The following is a 21769-nucleotide window of genomic DNA, read 5'->3' as shown; positions in this document are numbered from 1 at the left end:
GTGGGAACTAACAACAACTGGCCACACTTTCAGGATAATTTTCAATGTTTAATAGAAATAGTAGTAGTAGTAGTAGTAGTAGTTGTAGTAGTAGTAGTAGTAGTAGGAGGAGTAGTATAATAATAGTTCCATTTAACATATTTAATATATTTTACTAGAAATAATCCTGTGATCCATGATCAGTACATTCAAGTATGATTGTCAAGGTCCCCGTCCACTCAACAATGTCTGTCACTTCTCCGTTATGTTTGAATCGTCACTGTGCAGATAGATGCATGTAAGAAAAGTATGCATTCATCTGTTTGAGTGGGGAGGTTTCTCTGCACAGCTTAACCCTTAATACTTGTATTATATGAAATCATTTGCAAACACATCATTGACAGAGTATTTATATTATGGATTACTATGGCCGCAGTGTTGGCAAACATGTGCTTGTTTACATGACTAACTAAATGAATTTGTAGGTTTGCATCTGTCAGATGAAGTCACATATTCACACTCAACATACCAACTCCTGAGAGAAATATCTGTCTCTTTAAGTGGTAAATGCTCACTGTAAGTGTTTTTTGGTTGTCGTGCAAAAAAAGTCGATGTTACACAACACAACGTCTTTCCAAGTATTTATTTAGGACATTTTAAAATGTTGACATATATGCTTTTAAGAGTGGGACCCAGAATTTAAAAGTATGGTGGGGTGGGGTGGTAGTGTGAACAGGAAGGTGTGGTGTCACTGGGCAACTTCCTCAATAATCAACACCAAAGTGCAACACACCCAGTGTATTTATTTACAAGTATGATCATCAGCATTTAAGTAGAATTGCCCCTTTTAGAAAAAGTCTTTTCTCACTTTTCACAACATTTTAAATGAAGCATCCAAAATCACAAGTAGACTAAAAACTGCAGATCCCATTTGTGCTCTTTGTCTCTCTGCTGGTCAAACCAGCATACATTACAACATTAACATGCCTCCCAATTGTATCCTGCAACCACGATACAGCCATACGAACCCAAGTGTCCTTCAACATAACTCTCAAATGTCAAGGGACTTTTTTGAGTGTTGTTCATTTTCTCGCGTTTCAAGTGAGAACAATTCAAAAAACAGAACACACCTTCAGCATTAGAGATTCAGTCACCTAAAAATGTTTCGGGTTGCTGTGAGTAAACTTATTTTGGAAAATTAAAAAAATCTTTATTCTAAAGTTGTGCTTCATATTCCTAAATGTGGAGCCAGTTAGGGCCATTGAGAGAGACCTTACTTAATAGTTTATGAGGGGTCTTAGAGGACCAGCCACATATTTTGCTCAAGGGGCCCCAAGTCAAATCTGTGCAAGTCTGACAAGCTAATCCGCTATGAAAAGGAAAGAACAAAACATAATATTTTTAATTCAATTTAATAAACATATAATTTATTACAATTAATTTCATCTGCAGTGATAACCTTTCTGATTGCATGAAAGTTCATGGTATAATAAAAAATAAATTCACTTACACTGAACATGGTGTATTTAACAACTATAATGTAAAGCTCACGGTAGGTTTAAGTCTGGGTACGTAAGGGTTCATGGCAATTAATGCCGGGCTGCAGTTTTGGTTCTTGGTCTGGTTGTGTAGACACGCCTTTCCTTACATTAACATAAAGGGTCGTTACTTTAAAGCTCTCTAGTTTGAGCACGAAGACGTCGTGGTGCAGGTTCACATTGTTCATACGAATCTACCATGGAACTGAAAGTGTTTGCAGCCGTACGTTTTTCAATGCATATTGCTCCTCCACCTCTCTTCATCTGACTCTGTTCCCTGTTCGTATCGGCTATGCAGGTCCAGTCACCATCAGGAGTCACGCACCACTTGGAATGATCTAATGTATTGTTAAAGGATTTCTTCGGCTTTGGGATCTTTATGGTCTCCACATTGTACACAATATGTGGGATGCTGGAGCTGCAGTTAGAAGGCAGAGGACCGGCCGTACGCATTTTCCCCCAACTCTTGACATACAGATTATTCTTCAAAGAGTTCACAATGAGTCCAGAGTAAAGATCTACAAAGGTTTTGAAGACAAGCAAAACAAAATAACTGTTAATTAAAAAAGAATTCCATATAGAATAGAGAAATGCAAAGGTAGCCCTAATTTTGTTTTGTTAAAAAAAAGCTTTGGGCTTATTATAAATCAAATGTGAAATTCTAACACTTGATTGGTTTATTGAGACCACTCACCGTCCCCAAAACGTGTGTATTTTGCAAAGCTGGTGAATTTGCGTCCGTTCCATGAAGTCAGCGCCTGCACACGAAACCACGGTTCCTTCTTTGGGAAGCATTGATTTCGCTGTTCAACACATCGCAGCTCATTGGGGAAGGTTGTTGGGATGTCAGAATCATATGGATAAGGATGGATGTACTTCAGCTGCAATCCTGAGAATCAAAATCAAGTCGTTTTGTTTGATGGTAAAATAACTTTCATGAATGTAACCAGCATTCACCTACCTATGTCCTTGAATGTATTGTAGGAGTAAGTCACACACATAAAAGTTTGACCATTCACGCTTCCACTATCTGGCCAGAAGTTTTTATTGCGATATTTTGGAAATCTTGGCGTACTGTGTGAGAGCCAAACTCCTGTTCGTCTGTCCAACATCACGACTCCTTTAGGAAGTAAAACAGAAGCACAGGTTTGTAACACAATGTTATACTTAAAAAAGTGGAAAATGTCTGCACCTACCTTTACTGTGGCCATATGATGCAGAGACACTTTTTGGACCTGGAGGATCTGGAGGTTGATCATTATAGAGCATGTATCCAAAACCTTCAGTCTACAACAAAACAACAGCAAATTGAATCAGTGTGCAGATTAAAATCTGTGTTGAGGAAGAGAGACACGTGTCCTTTAATACATCACCTTTCTGTCGTAGAAGTCAAGCAGAGGTTTCAGGGTGTTTGCCAGAGCACCAGATGTACTGCTGATTTGTTTTTTGCTGACTTGCCATCCGTTGGTGCTCTCATCCATGTACAGATAGCACAAACCGTTACTCTTCACTTTGGGCAATTTGTATAAAATATACCTAACGATACAGAGATAAATATATTCTATCACATACTCAGCTGACACTGATAATTGGCCGGGTGAAAAGATATCATATGAATAATTTAAAATTTCCACCAACCAGTCCACCTCATTTCCGTCATCGTTCCTGCACTTCACATCGGAATCACACCCTTTAAAAAGGATCCCGACACTGAGGAGTAATTCCAACATCGTTCGCTGAAACAAAACATAACAACAATAAGGACAGCAGTCTTGTTTTGCTGATCAATCTGTAGTTGATAAAACTCTTTTTACTTTTTAGACACTCAGACAATTACCAAACTTTGACAGATAAACGTCATATTGGCAGTAAGGAGTTTCGACAACCCAAAGTCCACGGAACAACCTTAAAGCCTACTGGCATGAATTACACAAATTTCTGAACGCAGACTACAAATAAAAGTAATCATTCGATGTTTTAATGATAGTAGTGGAGATTTAGGATACATCTGTATAACTGAACTTTTGAAGGGATAATTGTAACTGTAATTATCAATATGGGAATAGGAAACGCTGTATTACAATTTGTTTCAAGACTCACAAGTATTTCCTGTGTTGTTTTGGAAGGACGTTGATGAGTAATCAGAGGGCTAAAAGAGTTCTGCTTTTCTATAAATGAACTTCCTGGACCTACTAATCATTATCATTATTATCATTATCATCAGTGCAACACAACAGGTTTCATTTTTATATCAGCATTAGTATATAGTATTAACTATATAGTATTAACTATTAGGTCAAAACAAGAGTGAAGATTGGAATCTGAGAAAACATATTTTTACTGTAACAAAATATAAATACAGTAGTTCTTTGATTTAATCCAATTTAATTTCTTAAAAAATCTGAAACTACGAATTCATTTGAATACTTACGTATCTAGCCATCGTCATTTATCTTCACAGTCAACTGGGCATCTGTTTTGCGAAGCTGCGTTCGTGAAATCTCACTGTAAGACAGAGCTAAAAACCAATGTCTCTCATTTTCATTTGCTTCCTTGTTCCTTCTTCAAACACCACCTAGGTCACTAACTTACGTTGTGTCACACCAGAACCCGGATGTTCTCATAAGCCGGGGGCTAACCACAAAAAGTAAAAAGTACAGTGCTAAAAACTAAACTTGTTGTTCAAGGGAAACTTGAAGAACAGGTTTCTGCTGCAGCAGGAGCCCACAGACAATCAGCCACACGGCGGCCTGCATTTTACAGGCTTTGATTTCTCAATGGCCGTTGTTACCTGTAAACTTGCTCTATTTTCCGTTTCGCAGAATAAGGCCAATGTCTTTTTTAGTCCTAAGAATGTGACACGGTTCTAGAAAATCCTTAAAATAAGTCTGACCACAAGGAGACACTGTTTACCCAAAACAGTAATGTTATTCACTAAGTACATCTTCCTGACATGGTAGCAGCTACACAGACATAATGATGGACGATGCAATCCAAGTGTCTAACATAAACCTCCAATAGCTACACACGTGGTAGTTAAAGATGACGAGGAAAAGGAAGCAACTGCTTTTTACAGAGTAATGACCCATTGACATTTATATTGACACACTCCTGTGTATCTACAACTTCAGTCTGATATGAAGCTTGCTACTGGGCACAGTCCATTGAAGAATCTTTGGGGTTAAAGTACCTATTCGTGGAAACCCAAAGGTTGGAAGGAGGATTTCATTGCAGGCGAATGCTCTTTCCCCACACAGATTTAACTCACTTCCTCAGGCCGCCATTGTACTTGATCAATTACATTTCAATTTGTGACAGTGATGACTCACTTTTTTGTATATGAATTAATTCATTATTTTATTCATAGAGCCTCTTTACCTTTTTCAGCAGATTATCAAACCCGTTGCTATACCTCACATGCACATACATGTTATACACATACCAAGAGCCATTACTTCAGTCCAATCATGGTTTCATCTTTCATCATCATTTCATCATCTTTCTCTCTCGTTCAACAGCCAACGTACCGGTCCACAACCTGTCTGAACGCCTTGTAAATTACGGGGTTGAAGGTGCAGACCAAGCCCCCACCACGCCACATTTGGGCCTTTGCCCTGTTCAGATCCCCCAGGCAGGTGACCTGGTCCTCGTAAGACACGCACCACTTTGAGTGGTCATTGTAGGACTGGAACGGGAACGATCCGGGGATCTGAATCCTCTTGATGTTCATGGTGTGTTTGGGCAGGGAGCAGTTGGAGGGAAGCTTGTGGCCTTGTCTCTGCCAGGATTCTACCAGCAGGTCGGCATCCAGAGCCTGGGCGACCCAGCCTGTGTAGATGTCTGCGTGGGGGGGTTAAGATTAAGATGAAAAATGGTAAATAGAAAAATGTAGGTATGGTAATAGATAGATAGATGATTATAGGGACTGCAGTATATCTATGAAACACAAATGCAAACTTTTTGGACAAAACTAGAAATAATTTTTATTACTAAAATCTAATGTTCTGCAAAGTGTGAGTATGCAGTAAGGAGCCCTTAAATTCATATTCTGTATGAGCTACAATGTTTTATGCTGGGGGTTCAAAGATTACAAGATTGACGCCATAAAATGGGATGAGGGTCACAAGTAGGTCATGATTCATTCTAGAGGTTCACAGGCCAACAACATGCAAAGAGTACTTTGGAAAGCCTCGGGTGTGGTGTGTTCCTACGCCTCTGTGATAGTGTGTCTGCACCTGATAATGAGTCTGCAAAAAACACAGTTGCAGAAAAAGTGTTCTTGCTAATTAGTTTTTTTTTGCATCTATCTAATACATCTATCGTAAAAACTCTTTCCTCTGCACAGCAGAACAAATGACCAACAGTATGCATGGAAAATCTTACCATCCACAAAGTGTTCAGATTTGACGAAATAGACAAACTTGTCCCCTTGCAGTGAGAGAAGCTGCTCCACTCTCTTATCTGAGGCCAGAGGTGGTTTGGAGCCCTCGCATAACTTGGCCAACTGCGGCAGGTCGGCCATGAAGGCAGCAGGGACGGAGCAGTTATAGAACCGTGGGTACAGGTACACCATCTGCTTCTCTGGAGAGGGAAGTGAGTGCAACAAAGAAGAGGCGTGGTGTAGATTAGAAAACTAAAGGGTGCACTATGGAAAGCTTCGGCATCAAAATTGACAATATTTCTAAAAGCCAGAAAGAATGAATGAAAAAAAAAAACTTACATCCCACCTTGAACTAAATGATTGTGTTGACGCCATGCAATATTATACCAATAGCCACTTAGATTCAGTTTGTTCCAATGAGAACACAACCAGAAAACCTTCTCTCTTTTTATTTGTTTATTTAAATGCGTTGTTGACTTTCCATTGATAATTCAAAAATGTACTGAGCTCCCCAAAATCAACCCTCTCGGATCTTTATTATTTCTAAAGTTAATTTTGTCAATGAGAATTACTTCAACTTTCAACTTTTCCTTCTTTATTCTAATTTTTTTTTTTCAATTCAAGATCTCAGTGTACATCAAGAGTTACATCTGTATATGTGTTGGAGGTTGCGAGATAAGCACTCACTAACCTATGCGGAGGAACTGATCATAGGGGTAGGTCACGCAGAGGGCAGTCTGCCCATTGACTTCTCCGGAGGAGGGGTAAAGGTAGCCTCTCTCGGGGAATGACGGGAAATGGGGAATGCTGTGCGAAAGCCAGAAACCTTGAGAACGGTCAAAGAGCAGTACCCCTGCAAGACGCAGACAAACAACGCTTAATGCACACACCAAGTAACATGGCAAACATCAAAGTCATGTCACAGCAGTCATTAATCCAGAGTCAACGGCGGTTATCAGCTGTTTGCTCTTTGCCCGTTTCCTCCTACTGACACCAGAACAAACATATCGATCCGTTTTGAGGGGGGGTTCCCACAAAATCATAGAATTGCAAAGCTTGAAAAACAATATAGTGTCATTATCATGCACAGGTCCAAAAGGCACAGAGCGTTATCTTGTCACGTAGTCTAGAATCAATCAATGAAAACCCTTATTTTAAGGGCCGTACCTTTAGTGTGTCCGTATCCTTTTATGTAATCCAGGATTGGTGGTCCATCGTTGTAGAGTGCATACACTGAACTGTTGGACTGAGGGAAACACGTGTTTAATGTACACAACATATGGAATGGAATGCATTTGGGGGGGTGATTTGTTTCCAGTTATGTTGTATAAAGGAATAGTTTGTAAAACCTAATTTGCTTTCTTGTCAAAAGTCTTTCTGTACATGTGCAGAGTAAATGTAAAGCGACCGCCAGCAGAGTTAGCTTGTCGTAGCTCAGTCAATATGGAGCCACAGTCCAGGCAGCAATAGTTACGTAGGCTAAGCATAAAGCCCGGGAACTTCTTACTTGTCTTGATAACCTTTCTGATGTCCAAATACTGTAATGCACAATTGCAGGAGGATGATCGGCACGTTGGAGGACTTTGTTATTTGCTTCCATTCAGCTGGGGAAGTTGTTCCGTATCCAGCTTCAGTTCCCCAAATAAAACGAAAGACTGTCTACACAGCACCTTACGGGCCCTGTTATTATTGAATATAAACCACCTGACAAGCTGGAACACTAGTTCACCTTGTAGGCCTTTCCCATGTACAGCTGGTTCAATGTGTTCCCTATGGCTCCTTGACTGGAGTTAACCGTGAATTTGCTGAGCTGCCAGGTCCCCACTGAGGAGTCCAGGTACATGTAGTCCAGCCCACTGCCGATCTCACCAATCTTATACCTGGGCAGTTTGTAGATGATAAACCTGCAGTAGAAGGAAAATGAAATATTATTTTTTTTATTTTACAAAAAAGGTCGCGGGACATTTCAAGCGCCATAACTAAAATCTTTTGTGCAATGTATCAAATCAACTCACCAATCAACAGGCTCGCCAGCTTCATTCTTACAGGAAATGAAAGTAGTACACACTCGACAACACAAAAACATGATAATAATCTGGAAGCATAAACTGTGTGCAGCCATACTGAACGACTCCGACAGGCAATGTCACCAAAAAAGGGAATTTGAGAACTCGCGTTTGCTTGAGTGCTCCATGGTTGAGTAACTAGTGAAAGTGAAAAGCACTGCTGTATGTAAAGGCAAAACAGGAAGTCCTAAAATGTAATCACATGAAGGGGGATGTTCAAGGAAAAAATGAGAACTTATTGGAGCGATAATAAACTAAATGTTTGGAGGCTTTAATCTGTGTAACCACCCCAAGTCTCCTCACCGAACGTCTTCTTGTTCAGCGACAGTTTTCCCACCTTGTTACCTCCTCAGTCTAAGTATGTTCTGTGTTCTCACCTGGCAGCTTCCCAGTGCAACCGGACATCTTTTATTAGAGATGGAAACCACCTGATCAAAGGACACTTTCACCTTAGAAGAGAAAACTGAAGTAACACACTTTCATTTAACTTCATGCGTTCTAGTTTTTGTCAGAGGAATCACTTGAGACAGGTTTAATCAAGCATGTTAATACAACTTTAAAAGTTGTGCAGTTCATCTGTACATCTACATTACTTCCAAAATATAAAAACCCCCGTGAATGGTAAAACATGTCAGTCAACAATCAAATTATTGACATGAAGATCATTCAGAGACAAAACATTAAAAACATGTTAAGGTAGGATGAAGTCAGTGTTCATTCATGAATGTATTGGAATAAAATCCAGTCATCCTAAAATATGTCTTGTGCTTTTGAAGGGTCAAAAGAATACAAAAAAAATGAGGACACACGGCTGCTTCCCCTCTAGAAACTTGCTTGCGGCTGCATGTCCAGAGCACGTAAAAGGAAATAATAAATATAACTACCAGTATTATCTATGTTTTAAAATGTGTTTTTCACTTCTTTACCAGCACACAGTGAGTTCATACCAGAACATAGAAGCATATTGTTAATAGGATTCAGACATTACTCACACAATTTAAGCCGTGGTCACAAGTAAATGTTGTATATTGAGAGTAAAAAAAATGTAGAAAATCATGAAGAAAAACAACAAAAAACTAAAATAAGCCATTCAATAATATTCAGAGCATGGCATCAAAACAACTCTATCCTGTGTGAATATATAACTTTCTTGAGTAGTGGTTAAATCATATTTACACTTTATTTATTAACATATCATGGACAGATCTCATGTAAGAAACAGGATCATGATCCATGCAGGGTGTTTGAGCCACTCTGTCTAAAAATGTAACCTAAAGGGTTCAGTGAGTCAACAGGTGGGTCAATATAAAACAAAAAATATCTGTATTTATTTGTTTCTCAGACGTGTACATTGGGTTCTCTCACCATGTGCTTTTATTGAAGAGTGGGAATTTCTCTGTTCATCTACATGCCTAAAGAGTATTCATACAGGTTATAAAATGGGTTAAACTTCACCCAACGAGATCTCCAATAGCACCACCCTCTAAAAAAATCCTCCTCCCTCGGGAGAGACGTTTTATGCTGGAGAAGCTGAGCGCAGAGACAGAAGGTCAAGGAAAGAAATATATCATGGCAGCGGCTTCAGACCAGGTAACTATTTATTGTTTTATACATAACAGTTTTCTTTAATTTTCCAGATGTCATTTAAACACCTCAACCATGACGTTTCTCATTGTCAGAGGTCGACGACCATTGGGACAATCCACCCAACCAGTGTTGTCTCACAAAGACAAATAACGATGTCTTAATCATTCATCACGGGTCAATGCAGAATGTTTTTTTTATTTTCAATGTTGTGTTCCTCACAAATCCTCTTATTTCAAACAATACATGTTTGCATGAAAATTAATTAAATGTCTTCATTGATGCACATCTACAGATTTTTAAAATATATTTTAGAAACATCCTGTGAGCTTAATGTTAACACACACTCAAAAATCATGAAACTGTTACGGTTAAACACATTCATCTGTTAAAGGTGCAACAGAATGTGTTACGGCTGTCACCGTGGTCTGTATTTCTTGTCTTGTCTTGTCTGTACCAAGTAGGCTGTGCGGCCCTGTGGACTGAAGCCCCGCCTACTTACTGGTTTCGGTGGAGCCCCACAGGTTCACTCCAGCTCCAACCATTGGTCCACCGTGTCCCAGCGCGCCCAATGGCACGTCACCATCGCAGCCTTACCTCCAGCTCTTAAGCAGAGCCCACCAGTGGCTCTAGGCGGCTTGTCCTGGCCAGTTGACTTGTGTGCCTTCTGTGTTTGTAATTGAGTGCAACTGGGTAGAGTACTGTGTTTTGGTTCTGTGTGTTTTTGCCAGCACGGAGCTGACAAAAGGGGGTGAGTTAGGGCCAGAGTCTGTACTGATTTCACCACACGTAGTTCTGTGTTTGTTAGCTTCATAGGTGTAGTGGGTGCTGTGCTCTTTGTGTTTTTTTCTGGTAAGCGCCTACTGTTTGTTTAAACGTATATTCGGGCATAGTCCTCCTTTTGGGGATCTTTTATTTTACTTAGTTTGTCTTTTCACAGCACCCTCATCCACCCTCTTTTTGTTTGTTGTTACGTGCCTGTTTACCTCTGGTTGCCAATAAATACTACCCTTTTACAACCGACCAGGTTCTGCCCATATGTTTATGGTCCCCTCACCCCTAGACCATCCAGGGGGTCGTAACATATATGGGGGCTCGTCCGGGATACCTTTCTAGAGGAATCCCAATTGGCAGAGATTGGTCGCGTAGTCGATTTGTGTGACTAGCCGGAGCGGAGTACTGTAACGAGGTGCAGCTTGCCTGAGTGAGGGACTCATGGCCGCTGCCCGGTTTGACCTTGAAGCTTTCCTAAGCCAGCCCTCCGTGGAGCAGTTTGATGTGTGTCAGAAAGATGATTTGCTTCAGTTAGCAGCCCACTTTGGCATCTCGGTTCCCAAAACTATCCTTAAAAGGGTGTTGACACCTATGCTATCGTTAGCATTAGTCGAGAGGGGGATAATTGTAGTGCCAGAGCTGCCAGAGAAAGAGCTCATGTTCCCGGTTGCTGGTTCAGCTGCCAAAGGGGAGGTCACGCCTACCCCTGACCTTGCTACAGATGTATCTGATACCGACAGAGCAGGTGAGAGGCCTGCGACTCCTCTCACCCTGCCCCGGTTTGATCCTTCCTCTGACAGCAGTGCTCACTCGCTAGGAGGAGCGCGGCTAAAGGTTCGCCTTGCCCGCCTCCAGTATGACGCACAAGACAGGGAACGCCAGATGCGTTTCCAACTCTAAGTACGGCGAATGGAGATTGAGGCTGACCAGGCGGTGCGACTGCGGACGCTAGAGCTCGAGAGCGCCAACGCAGCCATGGCTGGTGGGGCCGTGGGTTCTGCTGGTACAGTTTCTCTCCCCCACTCATCCAAATTGGACTCGGTAAGTCCAGGGTTTGGTGTTTGCAAAAATATTGCTTTAGTACCTTTCTTCCGAGAAGCTGAAGTGGACTCGTACTTTCAAGTTTTTGAGTGAATAGCCTTGGCATTAAAATGGCCGCCTGAGGTCTGGTCTTTATTGTTGCAGTGCAAGCTACAAGGCAAAGCACAGGAGGCTATCGCTTCCCTTTCTGTAGAGGATAGTACAGACTATGAGACAGTTAAATCCGCAATCTTGCGAATTTATGAGCTTGTGCCCGAAGCTTACCGACAAAAGTTCCGGTCACATAAAAAACCAGTAACGCAAAGTTACAGAGTTTGCCCGAGAGAAAACCATACTCTTTGACCGGTGGCTTGCGTCATCTAGTGTAGCTGGGTTCAGTGCACTTAGGGAACTCTGCTTAGTAGAGGAGCTTAAACGCGGTCTACCAGAACGCATAGTGATGTACTTAAATGAACAAAAAGTGTTAACGTTATCTGCTGCAGCTACGTTAGCGGATGAGTACATGCTAATTCACCCCAGTGGGAAGGAAGAAGAGCGCCGTTGTTTCTATTGTCATAAGAGTGGACATGTTATTGCTGATTGTATGACTTTGAAACGCAAAGACCAGCTGTCATCGCGTGTGCATCAGCCTAAAGGTGTCGGGTTATTTAACGATTCGCAAAGCCCTAAACTAAATTGTGACAACCAAAGTGAGGTTGACGCCTGTTTTCGCCCATTTGTATTCAAAGCCCTTATTTCACTGACAGGATTGCCAGCAGACCAGCAGTCTGGTAAAGTGCTACGAGACACCGCCTGTTCCCAATCAGTGGTGTTGGCTTCTGCGTTACCCTTTTCAGCTGAATCCGCTTGTGGATTCGCGTCCGTCTTAAGGGGCATTGAAATGGGATATGTGCCTCGGCCTGTGCATAAGGTACACATCCAGTCTGATCTCGTCAGTGGGTTTTTTCCAGTAGCAGTGTGTGATGAACTTCCCATACAGGGTATTGTGCTGCTCCTGGGAAATGACATAGCCGGGGGTAAAGTTACTCCAACTTTGGAAGTGTGAAGACATTTCTTCTGGCCTGGGTTGAAGACCGATACAGCTACGTTTTGCCGTAGTTGTCATGTATGTCAGATGACTGGGAAGCCTAACCAAAAAGTTTCCCCTGTCCCTCTACATCCATACCTGTGATTGAAGCACCTTTTGGCAGAGTGATTATCGACTGCGTAGGTCCTTTGCCACGCACTAAGAACGGCAACCAATACCTGTTCACGATGATGTGTGCCGCTACTCGCTTCCCGGAGGCTGTCCCACTCCGTAACATCACTGCAAAGAGCATAGTTAGGGCGCTAACTAAATTCTTTTCCACTTTCGGTTTACCCCGTGTAGTACAGTCGGACCAAGGCTCTAATTTCCAGTCCAGGCTGTTTAAACACATACTAGGGACGCTCAATGTACGCCATGTTGTTTCGTCTGCATACCATCCTGAGTCACAGGGTGCACTAGAACGGTGGCACCAGACGTTAAAGTCTATGCTTAAGAAACATTGCCATGACAATGGCACTGACTGGGATGAGAGCACTCCGTTCGTTTTGTTCGCTGCTCGCGACGCTGTACAGGAATCACTAGGATTCAGCCCTGCCCAGCTGGTGTTTGGACATACTCTCCGTGGTCCTCTGCAGACATTGCATGACCAGGTTCTGTCGTTGCAAGGCGTTCCGGCACAAAACGTGCTAGATTATGTTAGTCAGTTCCGTGAGCGACTGCACAGAGCTAATGCCCTCGCTAAGCACATGTTGACTACCGCACAAACCGCTATGAAACGGAATTACGATCGTTCCGCTGTGGAACGTACCTTCAGTGTTGGAGACAAGGTCTTGGCACTACTGCCAGTACCAGGTACCACGTTGTCCGCCAAGTTCTCAGGGCCATATGAGGTTCACGAAAGGCTCAGTGACACTGACTATGTGCTAAGCACCCCTGATCGGCGTAGGAAAACACGTGTGTGCCACATCAACATGCTAAAACTTTATCATGCCAGGAATAAGGGCCCAGACTCCGAGGTTACTGCTAGGGGGTGCAGACCGCACTCCGTAATTGGGAAACCTCAGCTTGGAGTGGTAGCTTTAACTGTGTCTGACCCTATGCCTTTACCAGACGTCGACGATGTACGGCCGCGTTGTCCCGTCTATCCAGGTTCCCGTCTCACTAACTCGGAGGCGGTTGAGGCATTACCTACCTGCTTACCACATCTGTCCCATGCCCAAAGGCAGGACGTGATAGAGTTAATTACCCGCGTCCCATTAAGCAGCATCCGTACCGTGCAAATGTAATGAAAGGTGAGGTAGAGTACCTCCTTCAGCATGGCCTTGCCAAGCCTAGTTCCAGTCCATGGAGTTCTCCATGTCTTGTGGAAAAGAAGTCTGATGGTTCACCGAGATTTATCACAGACTTTAGAAAAGTTAATGCAGTCACTGTGCGTGATTCGTATCCCTTGCCGCGGATGGAAGATTGCGTTGATGCCCTCGGTACAGCCGTGTTTGTGAGCAAACTAGATCTCTTAAAAGGATACTGGCAAGTCCCCCTTACTGAGCGTGCATCTGAGATCTCAGCCTTTGTGACTCCAGATGACTTTTTACAGTACACTGTGATGGCCTTTGGGATGTGCAACGCTCCCGCTACCTTCCAGAGATTAATAAACACCGTGCTAGCCGGTGTTAGAAACTGTAATGCCTATATGGATGATCTCATTATCTACTCCAATACCTGGGAGAGTCACATGCTCACCCTCTCGGAAGTGTTTTCTCGCCTTGCCCACGCAAACCTTACCATTAACCTCGCTAAATGTGAGTTCGGGAAGGCCACTTTGACCTATCTAGGACGTCAAGTTGGCCAAGGTCAAGTTCGTCCAGTGGAGGCAAAAGTAGAAGCTATTTCTTCAAGTCCAGTTCCAGCCACTCGTAAAGCGTTGCGCTCGTTTCTCGGTCTGGCTGGTTACTACAGAGCTTTTTGTAGGAACTTCTCGTCTGTGGTCGAACCGTTGACCCGGGTTAGGGGGTTAGGGTTAGCCCTAAAGTCGACTTTGTGTGGACCCCAGAGTGTCAAGTCGCGTTCGATAGTGCTAAGTCCCTCCTCTGCCACGCTCCCGTCCTGGCGGCCCCCGAGTTTTCAAAGCCTTTTAAGCTAGAGGTGGACGCCAGCGCTGTGGGAGCTGGTGCCGTGCTTCTGCAGGAAGATGTAGAGGGTATAGACCATCCTGTATGTTACTTCTCAAAGAAGTATAACCGCCATCAGCTTAACTATTCGACCATCGAAAAAGAGACCCTTGCTTTGTTGTTGGCCTTACAGCATTTTGAAGTCTATGTGGGTTCCAGCTCTCTGCCGGTGGTGGTTTACACGGACCACAACCCACTCGTGTTCTTGGCCCGTATGTACAACCATAACCAGAGACTCATGAGGTGGGCCTTAATGGCACAAGAATACAACCTGGAGATACGGCACAAGAAAGGTTCAGAGAACATTATTGCAAATGCCTTATCTAGACTGCACACCTAATACAGCAGCAATGTGTTTGAGTCTAAACTGTCAAACTGGGGAGTTTGAGTTTATTGGGGGGGGGGGGTGTGTGTTACGGCTGTCACCGTGGTCTGTATTTCTTGTCTTGTCTGTACCAAGTAGGCTGTGCGGCCCTGTGGACTGAAGCCCCGCCTACTTACTGGTTTCGGTGGAGCCCCACAGGTTCACTCCAGCTCCAACCATTGGTCCACCGTGTCCCAGCGCGCCCAATGGCACGTCACCATCGCAGCCTTACCTCCAGCTCTTAAGCAGAGCCCACCAGTGGCTCTAGGCGGCTTGTCCTGGCCAGTTGACTTGTGTGCCTTCTGTGTTTGTAATTGAGTGCAACTGGGTAGAGTACTGTGTTTTGGTTCTGTGTGTTTTTGCCAGCACGGAGCTGACAAAAGGGGGTGAGTTAGGGCCAGAGTCTGTACTGATTTCACCACACGTAGTTCTGTGTCTGTTAGCTTCATAGGTGTAGTGGGTGCTGTGCTCTTTGTGTTTTTTTCTGGTAAGCGCCTACTGTTTGTTTAAACGTATATTCGGGCATAGTCCTCCTTTTGGGGATCTTTTATTTTACTTAGTTTGTCTTTTCACAGCACCCTCATCCACCCTCTTTTTGTTTGTTGTTACGTGTCTGTTTACCTCTGGTTGCCAATAAATACTACCCTTTTACAACCGACCAGGTTCTGCCCATATGTTTATGGTCCCCTCACCCCTAGACCATCCAGGGGGTCGTAACAAATGCAATACATACATCAAAATCAGTCAAAGCAGAGTTTAAACCTCCAACTTAAAAATACACTGGTCGTGAAAAACAACTGTCAGTAACATTATGCGTTCCTTTGTGTGCGCAGAACGTGGAGTTTGTGCGAACGGGCTACGGCAAGAACACAGTGAAGGTGCTGGTCATCAGGAGGAAGGCCGGCCAGCACTACATCATCGAGCTGAAAGCCGACGTGGAGCTCACACTCAACTCGCGCAAGGATTACATAACTGGAGACAACTCGGACATCATCCCCACCGACACCATCAAGAACACCGTCCACGCCCTGGCCAAGATCAAGGGGGTAGCCAGCCTCTCTCGCTACACACATCTACTGATCACACCACGTGGATCACTCTGTTGACAACAATGTAGGAAGTAATGGAGGGTAGTTTGGACCAAAAGGGAGTTTAAGACCTGACATGTCGACCCCTGCGAGTGATTAACGTTTTACGTTTTAAGGAATCGTATAAAACTGTGGTTATAAGCATAGTTTTTTGCCAGCCTTTTTTTTTTGCCCATCTGTTTTCTAGTGAGAAGGATGTTATCATGTTAAATTGAACATTGTGTGACTGAGGAGTTGTTGAAACTAAGTTGCGAATAATCAAGAGGAAATGGATTCACTCAGCTTTTAGCAACTACATGCAGCTGCACAGACGTCGAAAGGCGAGATTAAAGTAGATTAAACAGCGTTCATGTAAAGCACAGAACCTATTGCACCTTTTAAAGGTTCTTTTCTATGTGCTTAATAACGTTTTGTCAACCTGTGTTTAACTGGGATACTTTTCACATCTCCATATTGACACTAAGTGACACTGGTAACCTGCAGCACAAACGCACACTGATCAAATAAAATTAAGGGTTAACAAACCCTGTTGAGCTTCAGCGAGGACTTTAGTTTTAGGAACATCCAGCATGTTACCTTTCATCTACGAGAATGTCTTAAGATAGTTTTACTTACAATGTCTCACTCTGCTCTTTCCGTCATACTCACCTGTTCAGGTAAAGAGCATCGAGCGGTTTTCCCTGGATATCTGTCATCATTTCCTGACCTATTACAACCATGTGCTGAAGGTCAAAGTTCACATGGTGGAGGCTCCATGGAAACGGTTGGAGAAGGTAAAACACAGAGTTCAGTGACCAGTCCTGGATTATATCATTTGCATTTTTTTCTGGTCAAAACGGGAAAGGCGCATTTGGAGCAAATTCTTCTCCTGACATGCCAGAAGATCTGCACGATTTTCACTCTTTTTGTTTGTCATTTGTTTTGTTGTTCAGAATGGGGTCCAGCACGTTCATGCATTCATCCGCAGCCCAGAAGCGTATCACTTCTGTGACGTTGAACAGGATCTCAATGGTTAGCACAAAAAAAAAACCCACACACACAGTAAAAAATGCATTTGCTTGTCTGTTTGTTTTTTCTTCTGAGAGGTGTTCAACTTCCGACTTCGATTTTGTTCCTTTGCTTCTGTAGAAACCATGATTTTACTTTCTGTAGGTTTTGAGACCTAGCAGAGAACATGTGACCGCTACACGCACACTTGTTTTAATCATACAGATATTTGAGATATTTGTATATTATATTAATTATTTGCATGTTTTCAGGTGTTTATTTTTGCACATGAGGTTTTATGTGCTCATGTGCCTGTAGAGTGGTGTTAGTTAACCAGTGTTGAATGGGTCGGTAATCTGTGCTTATTGATTAAATCCTCTGTGGTTTGAACGTAGTGTAAATACCAGTTACAAAGGGATATTAAGCTGAAGTTTAGCCCTTGCGATTACTACTCATCATTAACTTTGCAAGCAAAATAATCCACGTCTACTGTGGCACGCGTCTCTTCTGCACTAGTGTGCAACTGTGAAGATGTTTCTGATATCTGTGCGCTCTGGACTGCAGGCGTCCCCGTTGTTCACAGCGGGCTGAAGGACATGACTGTGCTGAAAACCACCCAGTCCGGTTTTGAGGGTTTCCACCGAGACCGCTTCACCACTCTGCAAGAGGCCAAGGACAGATGTTTCTGCACCTCTGTGTATGCGAGGTGGCGCTATAACAAGACTCTGGATATCGACTTTGATGCAGCATGGTAATTAAATTCTAAAATGAACGTCACAAAATAGAATGAGTGTCTCAGCGCTTTCCAACCGAATGAGACGAGAGCCTTAGTGAAATAACAATTACCACATCACCGTCCTCACAGGAAGTGTGTGAAGGAAACGATTATTGAGAAGTTTGCCGGCCCGTATGATACTGGAAAGTTCTCACCCTCGGTGCAGAAGACTCTCTACGAAACACAGGTTACGGTCCTGGATAGAGTTCCTGAGGTAAGTCCACACTTCTCAAACCTCTAGGTAGTCGCTGCATGAAAATTAAGATTAAATTCAACACACACTTAAAACATCAACTCTAAGCCACACAGTAAGTATTCTGTCCTTTAGGTTGATGAAATAGAGGTGATCATGCCCAACGTGCATTACGTCACCATAGACATGACGAAAATGGGCATCACCAACAAAGATGAAGTAAGTTCTGTCATTACAACCAATCTTTCGTGTTCAGTCAACGTTGTTACTGACCTGTCATATTCCCCTAAAAAGGTTCTTCTTGCCTTGGATAACCCTTCAGGCAGCATCACGGGCACAGTGTGCAGGAAACAGCGAGCCAAGCTGTGAAGGCTCCTGCCCATGCATGAAATACTGCAGCTCATGTGATCTAAGTGTCAAGCTCAATAAGCCAATTAATATAAACGTAAACCCAAAAGGAAGTTCAGGAAACTAAAATGACCTTTATATACAACCAACTAGATTTCCTAAATGTGGTAAGCTTTGGATGTAAAGTAGAAGTAAATAAAATAAATTCATGAAACTAATATTGTGAGAAAAGAGCACCATTTATTGCAAATCTTAAATTCAGATATTCAAAATCCAGTGTTATGTTGCAAATATACATTGGTCATACACACTTCAATACAGTTGTCTTTGCAACATTTGTGAAAGCACCACAGGTAGGAATATAAGAATATATACACTAAGCTTTGCGCCTAAATAATGCAGGTGTGCAGGAACAAAGAGGTTTTTGTTTCAAGGAAAACAAAACGCTTCATTGTTACATGCCAAGGACGTTTCATGGACTCAGCTGCACTGTCCAGAGCATACGGACAGATTTGAAGGGAATCATGTTCTGCGGGTATCAAAATATCCAGGTACAACATATATAGTTGAAAAATGTTTATCATCTTTTATACAAATACTTTTTCTTTTTTTTTTTTTAAACCAGCATGGGTTAATTCACTTTGTACACACGTGCAAACACATGTACGATCACACACACACACTCACTCACTCACTCACAAAAATCCTACTTGCACAGTATTTGTACTTTCTTTCAAATAAAAAACAAACACACAGAAAAAACATACTGTATCTCAAGCAGAAAAAATAGAATGGAGGAAAGGGTAAACAGCTGCTATTTGTTTTGCAGTCCACGCTTCTAAAAACATACAGCATTCAAATTCTGTTAAGGTGCCACTGTGGCCAGAGAGGCCTTAGTGAAGTGAAGTGGCAGCTAACCTTGGGGGGGGGGGTGGGGGTCTCCTGACACAATGATTGTCACTGAGTTTGGCGCTGGGACGGCCTGCGGGGCTACGAGGCGTTGGTCTTGAGGTGTTGAGTTTGCAGCGGCTTCACGTGGTACTCGTAGATCTTCAGTGCGGGGCCCAGTTTTATCGACAGCCCCGTCAGGACGTCGTTACGCGTCATCAGCAGCAGGGACTTGCCGTCGATTTCCTTGCCGGGCGGAAGAGAGAAGCATCAAGACTGGGCTGTGTTGGTTGATTTTCGTCACGAGCAGGGGAAGGGTGGAGAACACCAACCTGATCCTGAAAAGCGGTGGCCTGCTCCTCGAACCCCGTGGCTTTGAAGTAGTTGACGACGTCGGCGACCCCCCAGTTGGCGGGGTCCGGCAGCTGGCCGTTCTCCACCGGGCTGCGCAATCACAGGGGATGCATCCGTCTCAACGTACACGCCGTTTAAACACGATGAATGTCTCACACTGAAGGGATACAATACCTTTTGGTGTCAACGGAGCCATTCGCCTTGTCTTCCATGCCAGCTGTAAGAGAAAGATTTTTTTTTGCTTTTTATAAGCTAATAAGCTTTGTCTAAGCTAATAAACTAAACTAAGAAATGCCAGTCCATTGACCATTAACAACTCAAGTCAAATTACAATAAAACGAAACAAATTGGGCAGTATAACGTATAGCAACGTAAAACACGGTCTCAACATTCCCCACAAGTTGTAACAAAAATAACTTTCTTTTCATGCCTCCTTGCTTTGAGTAAAAAACCTTCAGCAACATTCATTTAATTTTACACACATTACTTTTTTTTAGACTGGCGTGTTTGGTGTCATTATTGAAAATGTACACACTCATTTGTTGTTGTTTTTTAATTTTTTTTTAGATATTATGAGTTTAAACAATGCTTAGTCTGACAGATTACTGCTGCAATGTAACGAATGTTTAAACTTGGTACAAAAAGCTGCTCGAGTTGAGGTTTTCTTCGTAACTGACAAGCATGCTTTCTGCAAGCTAAAGCCATCCCGGGCTAAAGTGAGTCTCTTACAATCTGTAACGTTGCAGTAATTTTTCATCAGATATCTTCTCTCGGCAGCTCGCACACCATCGTCGTGTCTCTCTCTCTTTCTGTCTCTGTCGCGGGGTGTCTTCACTGCAACAAACATCCAACAAGTACAGGTGTTCCCACAGTCAAACACTAAAACGTGAAACCAAAACATCACCTACAGACCAGAACAAAGCTAACGCTAGTAGGGAGGAAAGGGAGGGAGGAGGAGGCAGTGTGTCAAAATGACGACCCCGACAAACAAAAAACAGAACTCGCGTCATTAGCTGGGTTTAAACATGGCACAATAACGTTACGCGCAACACTAAACTGCCTCAACTGTCACGTAACGTCACGCCGACAAGACGAGAAGCAGTAACGCAGGACGGCACGTTAGAGGAAAAGATGGCTCGTGCTGCGCAGCGACGGCTAACGCGTTAACACGAAGCTCTTCGTATTTGGTATTAAGCTAACGGGGGAGAGTTAGCCGGGGTTTGCTAATATGTCATTTAACGTTAACAGTTTAACGTTACCTTATTTTAGCCGAGTCCCGCTTGACAACGCGAGTGAGTTCAAAGCTGTACACGCACGTTGAATATATATTAAAAAAAGAGTATCACCGAGAGGTTTTACGGATGATTAATCGGCGGCATTCATTTGATAGAATCAAGATTTAATCAAGTAAAGGCAACTAGCCCTCTTCATCGGTTTAGCTTCCTTCGCCCACATGACAGCAGAGAATCATGGGAAGTGAAGTTTTTGACCGTTTCAACGCCATCATCCGTAGTTCAGTACGATCCGGCACCTGTTTAAAAGTATTTCACTACACACCATGTTTCATCACGTTTAATAATGACCATTTCAGTTATAATAAAAAGAATTTATTATAGTGACATATCATTTGTTACATAAAATCTGCTACAGCAAAGTATATTCCCCTTGCAAACACAAGTAAATATGGGTGGGAAAAATGTGTCAGCCTCCTAAATGATGTGAAAGATATCCCACAAACGTAATACAGACACATTTCAGATTATTGATCCCATACTGGCATGTGTGACTAGCTACGAAGAACTCAAACTGATTTCCTTCAGTCAGGAGTGTGAAGTGGCTCAAGAAAAGTGCTTGAATTTACATCAAATACGTAGGACAAACATTATTACACGCACGGGGGATAAATAACACATAAAGAGCTGTGGATTTCCTACACATTTTTACGGGAAGATTTATACACAGGCAGTTTGGATTAAAACATGCTGATTTTTCCCAGGTGTGGTTTTCAAAATTTGTCCAAATAGAAATGTCATCAATTCTGCATTACATTCTGTTCACCCTTCAAACTGGGAACTTAATGTTGGATCCCCTTTATGAAATTGGTTATTTTCAAAGTAATACAACCAAAAGGTTAAGAAAATTAATAAAACAATAACCTAAAAGGCTACAATTTGAAATCGGCATGAGAGGCATCAATGTGTATTAATTGTTGAA

General features: G+C 42.7%; 4 protein-coding genes across 9 annotated transcripts; 1 reads left to right on the top strand and 3 right to left on the bottom strand.

The window, feature by feature from the left end:
* Positions 1-606: 606 nt before the first annotated feature.
* On the bottom strand, positions 607-4374 carry LOC120823963 (deoxyribonuclease-2-alpha). 3 transcript variants are annotated; one of them, XM_040184476.2, is made up of 7 exons: positions 3949-4374; positions 3156-3253; positions 2891-3053; positions 2714-2804; positions 2479-2637; positions 2212-2406; positions 607-2035 (listed from the first exon to the last, which is right to left on the bottom strand). In XM_040184476.2, exons 1-7 carry the CDS (start codon positions 3964-3966, stop codon positions 1650-1652), a joined length of 1110 nt encoding a protein of 369 aa, XP_040040410.2. In that variant the 5' UTR covers positions 3967-4374; the 3' UTR covers positions 607-1649. The 3 variants fall into 3 exon arrangements, with proteins under 3 accessions (XP_040040410.2, XP_077964483.1, XP_077964484.1); XM_078108357.1 differs by having other exon boundaries at positions 2891-2996; XM_078108358.1 differs by having other exon boundaries at positions 2891-2987.
* Positions 4375-4846: 472 nt separating this feature from the next.
* Positions 4847-8363, bottom strand: dnase2b (deoxyribonuclease II beta). Its single transcript, XM_040184484.2, has 6 exons — positions 7914-8363; positions 7628-7802; positions 7066-7144; positions 6590-6751; positions 5901-6098; positions 4847-5357 (listed from the first exon to the last, which is right to left on the bottom strand). The coding sequence occupies exons 1-6, from the start codon at positions 8018-8020 to the stop codon at positions 5029-5031; spliced, it is 1050 nt and encodes a 349-aa protein (XP_040040418.1). The 5' UTR covers positions 8021-8363; the 3' UTR covers positions 4847-5028.
* A 1083-nt stretch (positions 8364-9446) lies between these two features.
* uox (urate oxidase) lies at positions 9447-18531 on the top strand. The gene is made up of 8 exons (XM_040184470.2): positions 9447-9554; positions 15756-15968; positions 16667-16783; positions 16943-17021; positions 17562-17748; positions 17863-17986; positions 18101-18184; positions 18260-18531. The coding sequence occupies exons 1-8, from the start codon at positions 9483-9485 to the stop codon at positions 18332-18334; spliced, it is 951 nt and encodes a 316-aa protein (XP_040040404.1). The 5' UTR covers positions 9447-9482; the 3' UTR covers positions 18335-18531.
* A 2-nt stretch (positions 18532-18533) lies between these two features.
* samd13 (sterile alpha motif domain containing 13) lies at positions 18534-21067 on the bottom strand. 4 transcript variants are annotated; one of them, XM_040184502.2, is made up of 5 exons: positions 20815-21067; positions 20285-20389; positions 19730-19772; positions 19534-19645; positions 18534-19447 (listed from the first exon to the last, which is right to left on the bottom strand). In XM_040184502.2, the coding sequence occupies exons 2-5, from the start codon at positions 20310-20312 to the stop codon at positions 19304-19306; spliced, it is 327 nt and encodes a 108-aa protein (XP_040040436.1). In that variant the 5' UTR covers positions 20313-20389; positions 20815-21067; the 3' UTR covers positions 18534-19303. The 4 variants fall into 4 exon arrangements, with proteins under 4 accessions (XP_040040436.1, XP_077964485.1, XP_040040437.1 ...); XM_078108359.1 differs by having other exon boundaries at positions 20902-21011; XM_040184503.2 differs by lacking the exon at positions 20285-20389 and having other exon boundaries at positions 20815-21016.
* Positions 21068-21769: the final 702 nt, after the last annotated feature.

This window comes from Gasterosteus aculeatus, chromosome 8, assembly GCF_964276395.1.
Source record: "Gasterosteus aculeatus chromosome 8, fGasAcu3.hap1.1, whole genome shotgun sequence".
NCBI lineage: Eukaryota > Metazoa > Chordata > Actinopteri > Perciformes > Gasterosteidae > Gasterosteus > Gasterosteus aculeatus.
Note: the sequence above shows the minus strand (reverse complement) of the source record. Positions and strands in the feature narration are given on the sequence as shown.

Coding starts and splice junctions, on each gene's coding strand:
- LOC120823963 (XM_040184476.2), bottom strand. Junction 3,054..3,155: donor GACGGAAATGAGGTGGACTG/GTTGGTGGAAAT, acceptor CTGTATCGTTAG/GTATATTTTATACAAATTGC. Junction 2,036..2,211: donor ATACACACGTTTTGGGGACG/GTGAGTGGTCTC, acceptor AAACCTTTGTAG/ATCTTTACTCTGGACTCATT.
- dnase2b (XM_040184484.2), bottom strand. CDS start 8,020: ATGGCTGCACACAGTTTATGCTTCCAGATTATTATCATGTTTTTGTGT. Junction 6,099..6,589: donor TGATCAGTTCCTCCGCATAG/GTTAGTGAGTGC, acceptor TTCCCTCTCCAG/AGAAGCAGATGGTGTACCTG. Junction 5,358..5,900: donor ATCTGAACACTTTGTGGATG/GTAAGATTTTCC, acceptor CCCCCCACGCAG/ACATCTACACAGGCTGGGTC.
- uox (XM_040184470.2), top strand. CDS start 9,483: ATGCTGGAGAAGCTGAGCGCAGAGACAGAAGGTCAAGGAAAGAAATAT. Junction 15,969..16,666: donor CCCTGGCCAAGATCAAGGGG/GTAGCCAGCCTC, acceptor TCACCTGTTCAG/GTAAAGAGCATCGAGCGGTT. Junction 18,185..18,259: donor GCATCACCAACAAAGATGAA/GTAAGTTCTGTC, acceptor TCCCCTAAAAAG/GTTCTTCTTGCCTTGGATAA.
- samd13 (XM_040184501.2), bottom strand. CDS start 20,456: ATGTTTTGGTTTCACGTTTTAGTGTTTGACTGTGGGAACACCTGTACT. Junction 19,773..20,284: donor TTACTGCAACGTTACAGATT/GTAAGAGACTCA, acceptor TTTCTCTTACAG/CTGGCATGGAAGACAAGGCG. Junction 19,448..19,533: donor CCACCGCTTTTCAGGATCAG/GTTGGTGTTCTC, acceptor CCGCCCGGCAAG/GAAATCGACGGCAAGTCCCT.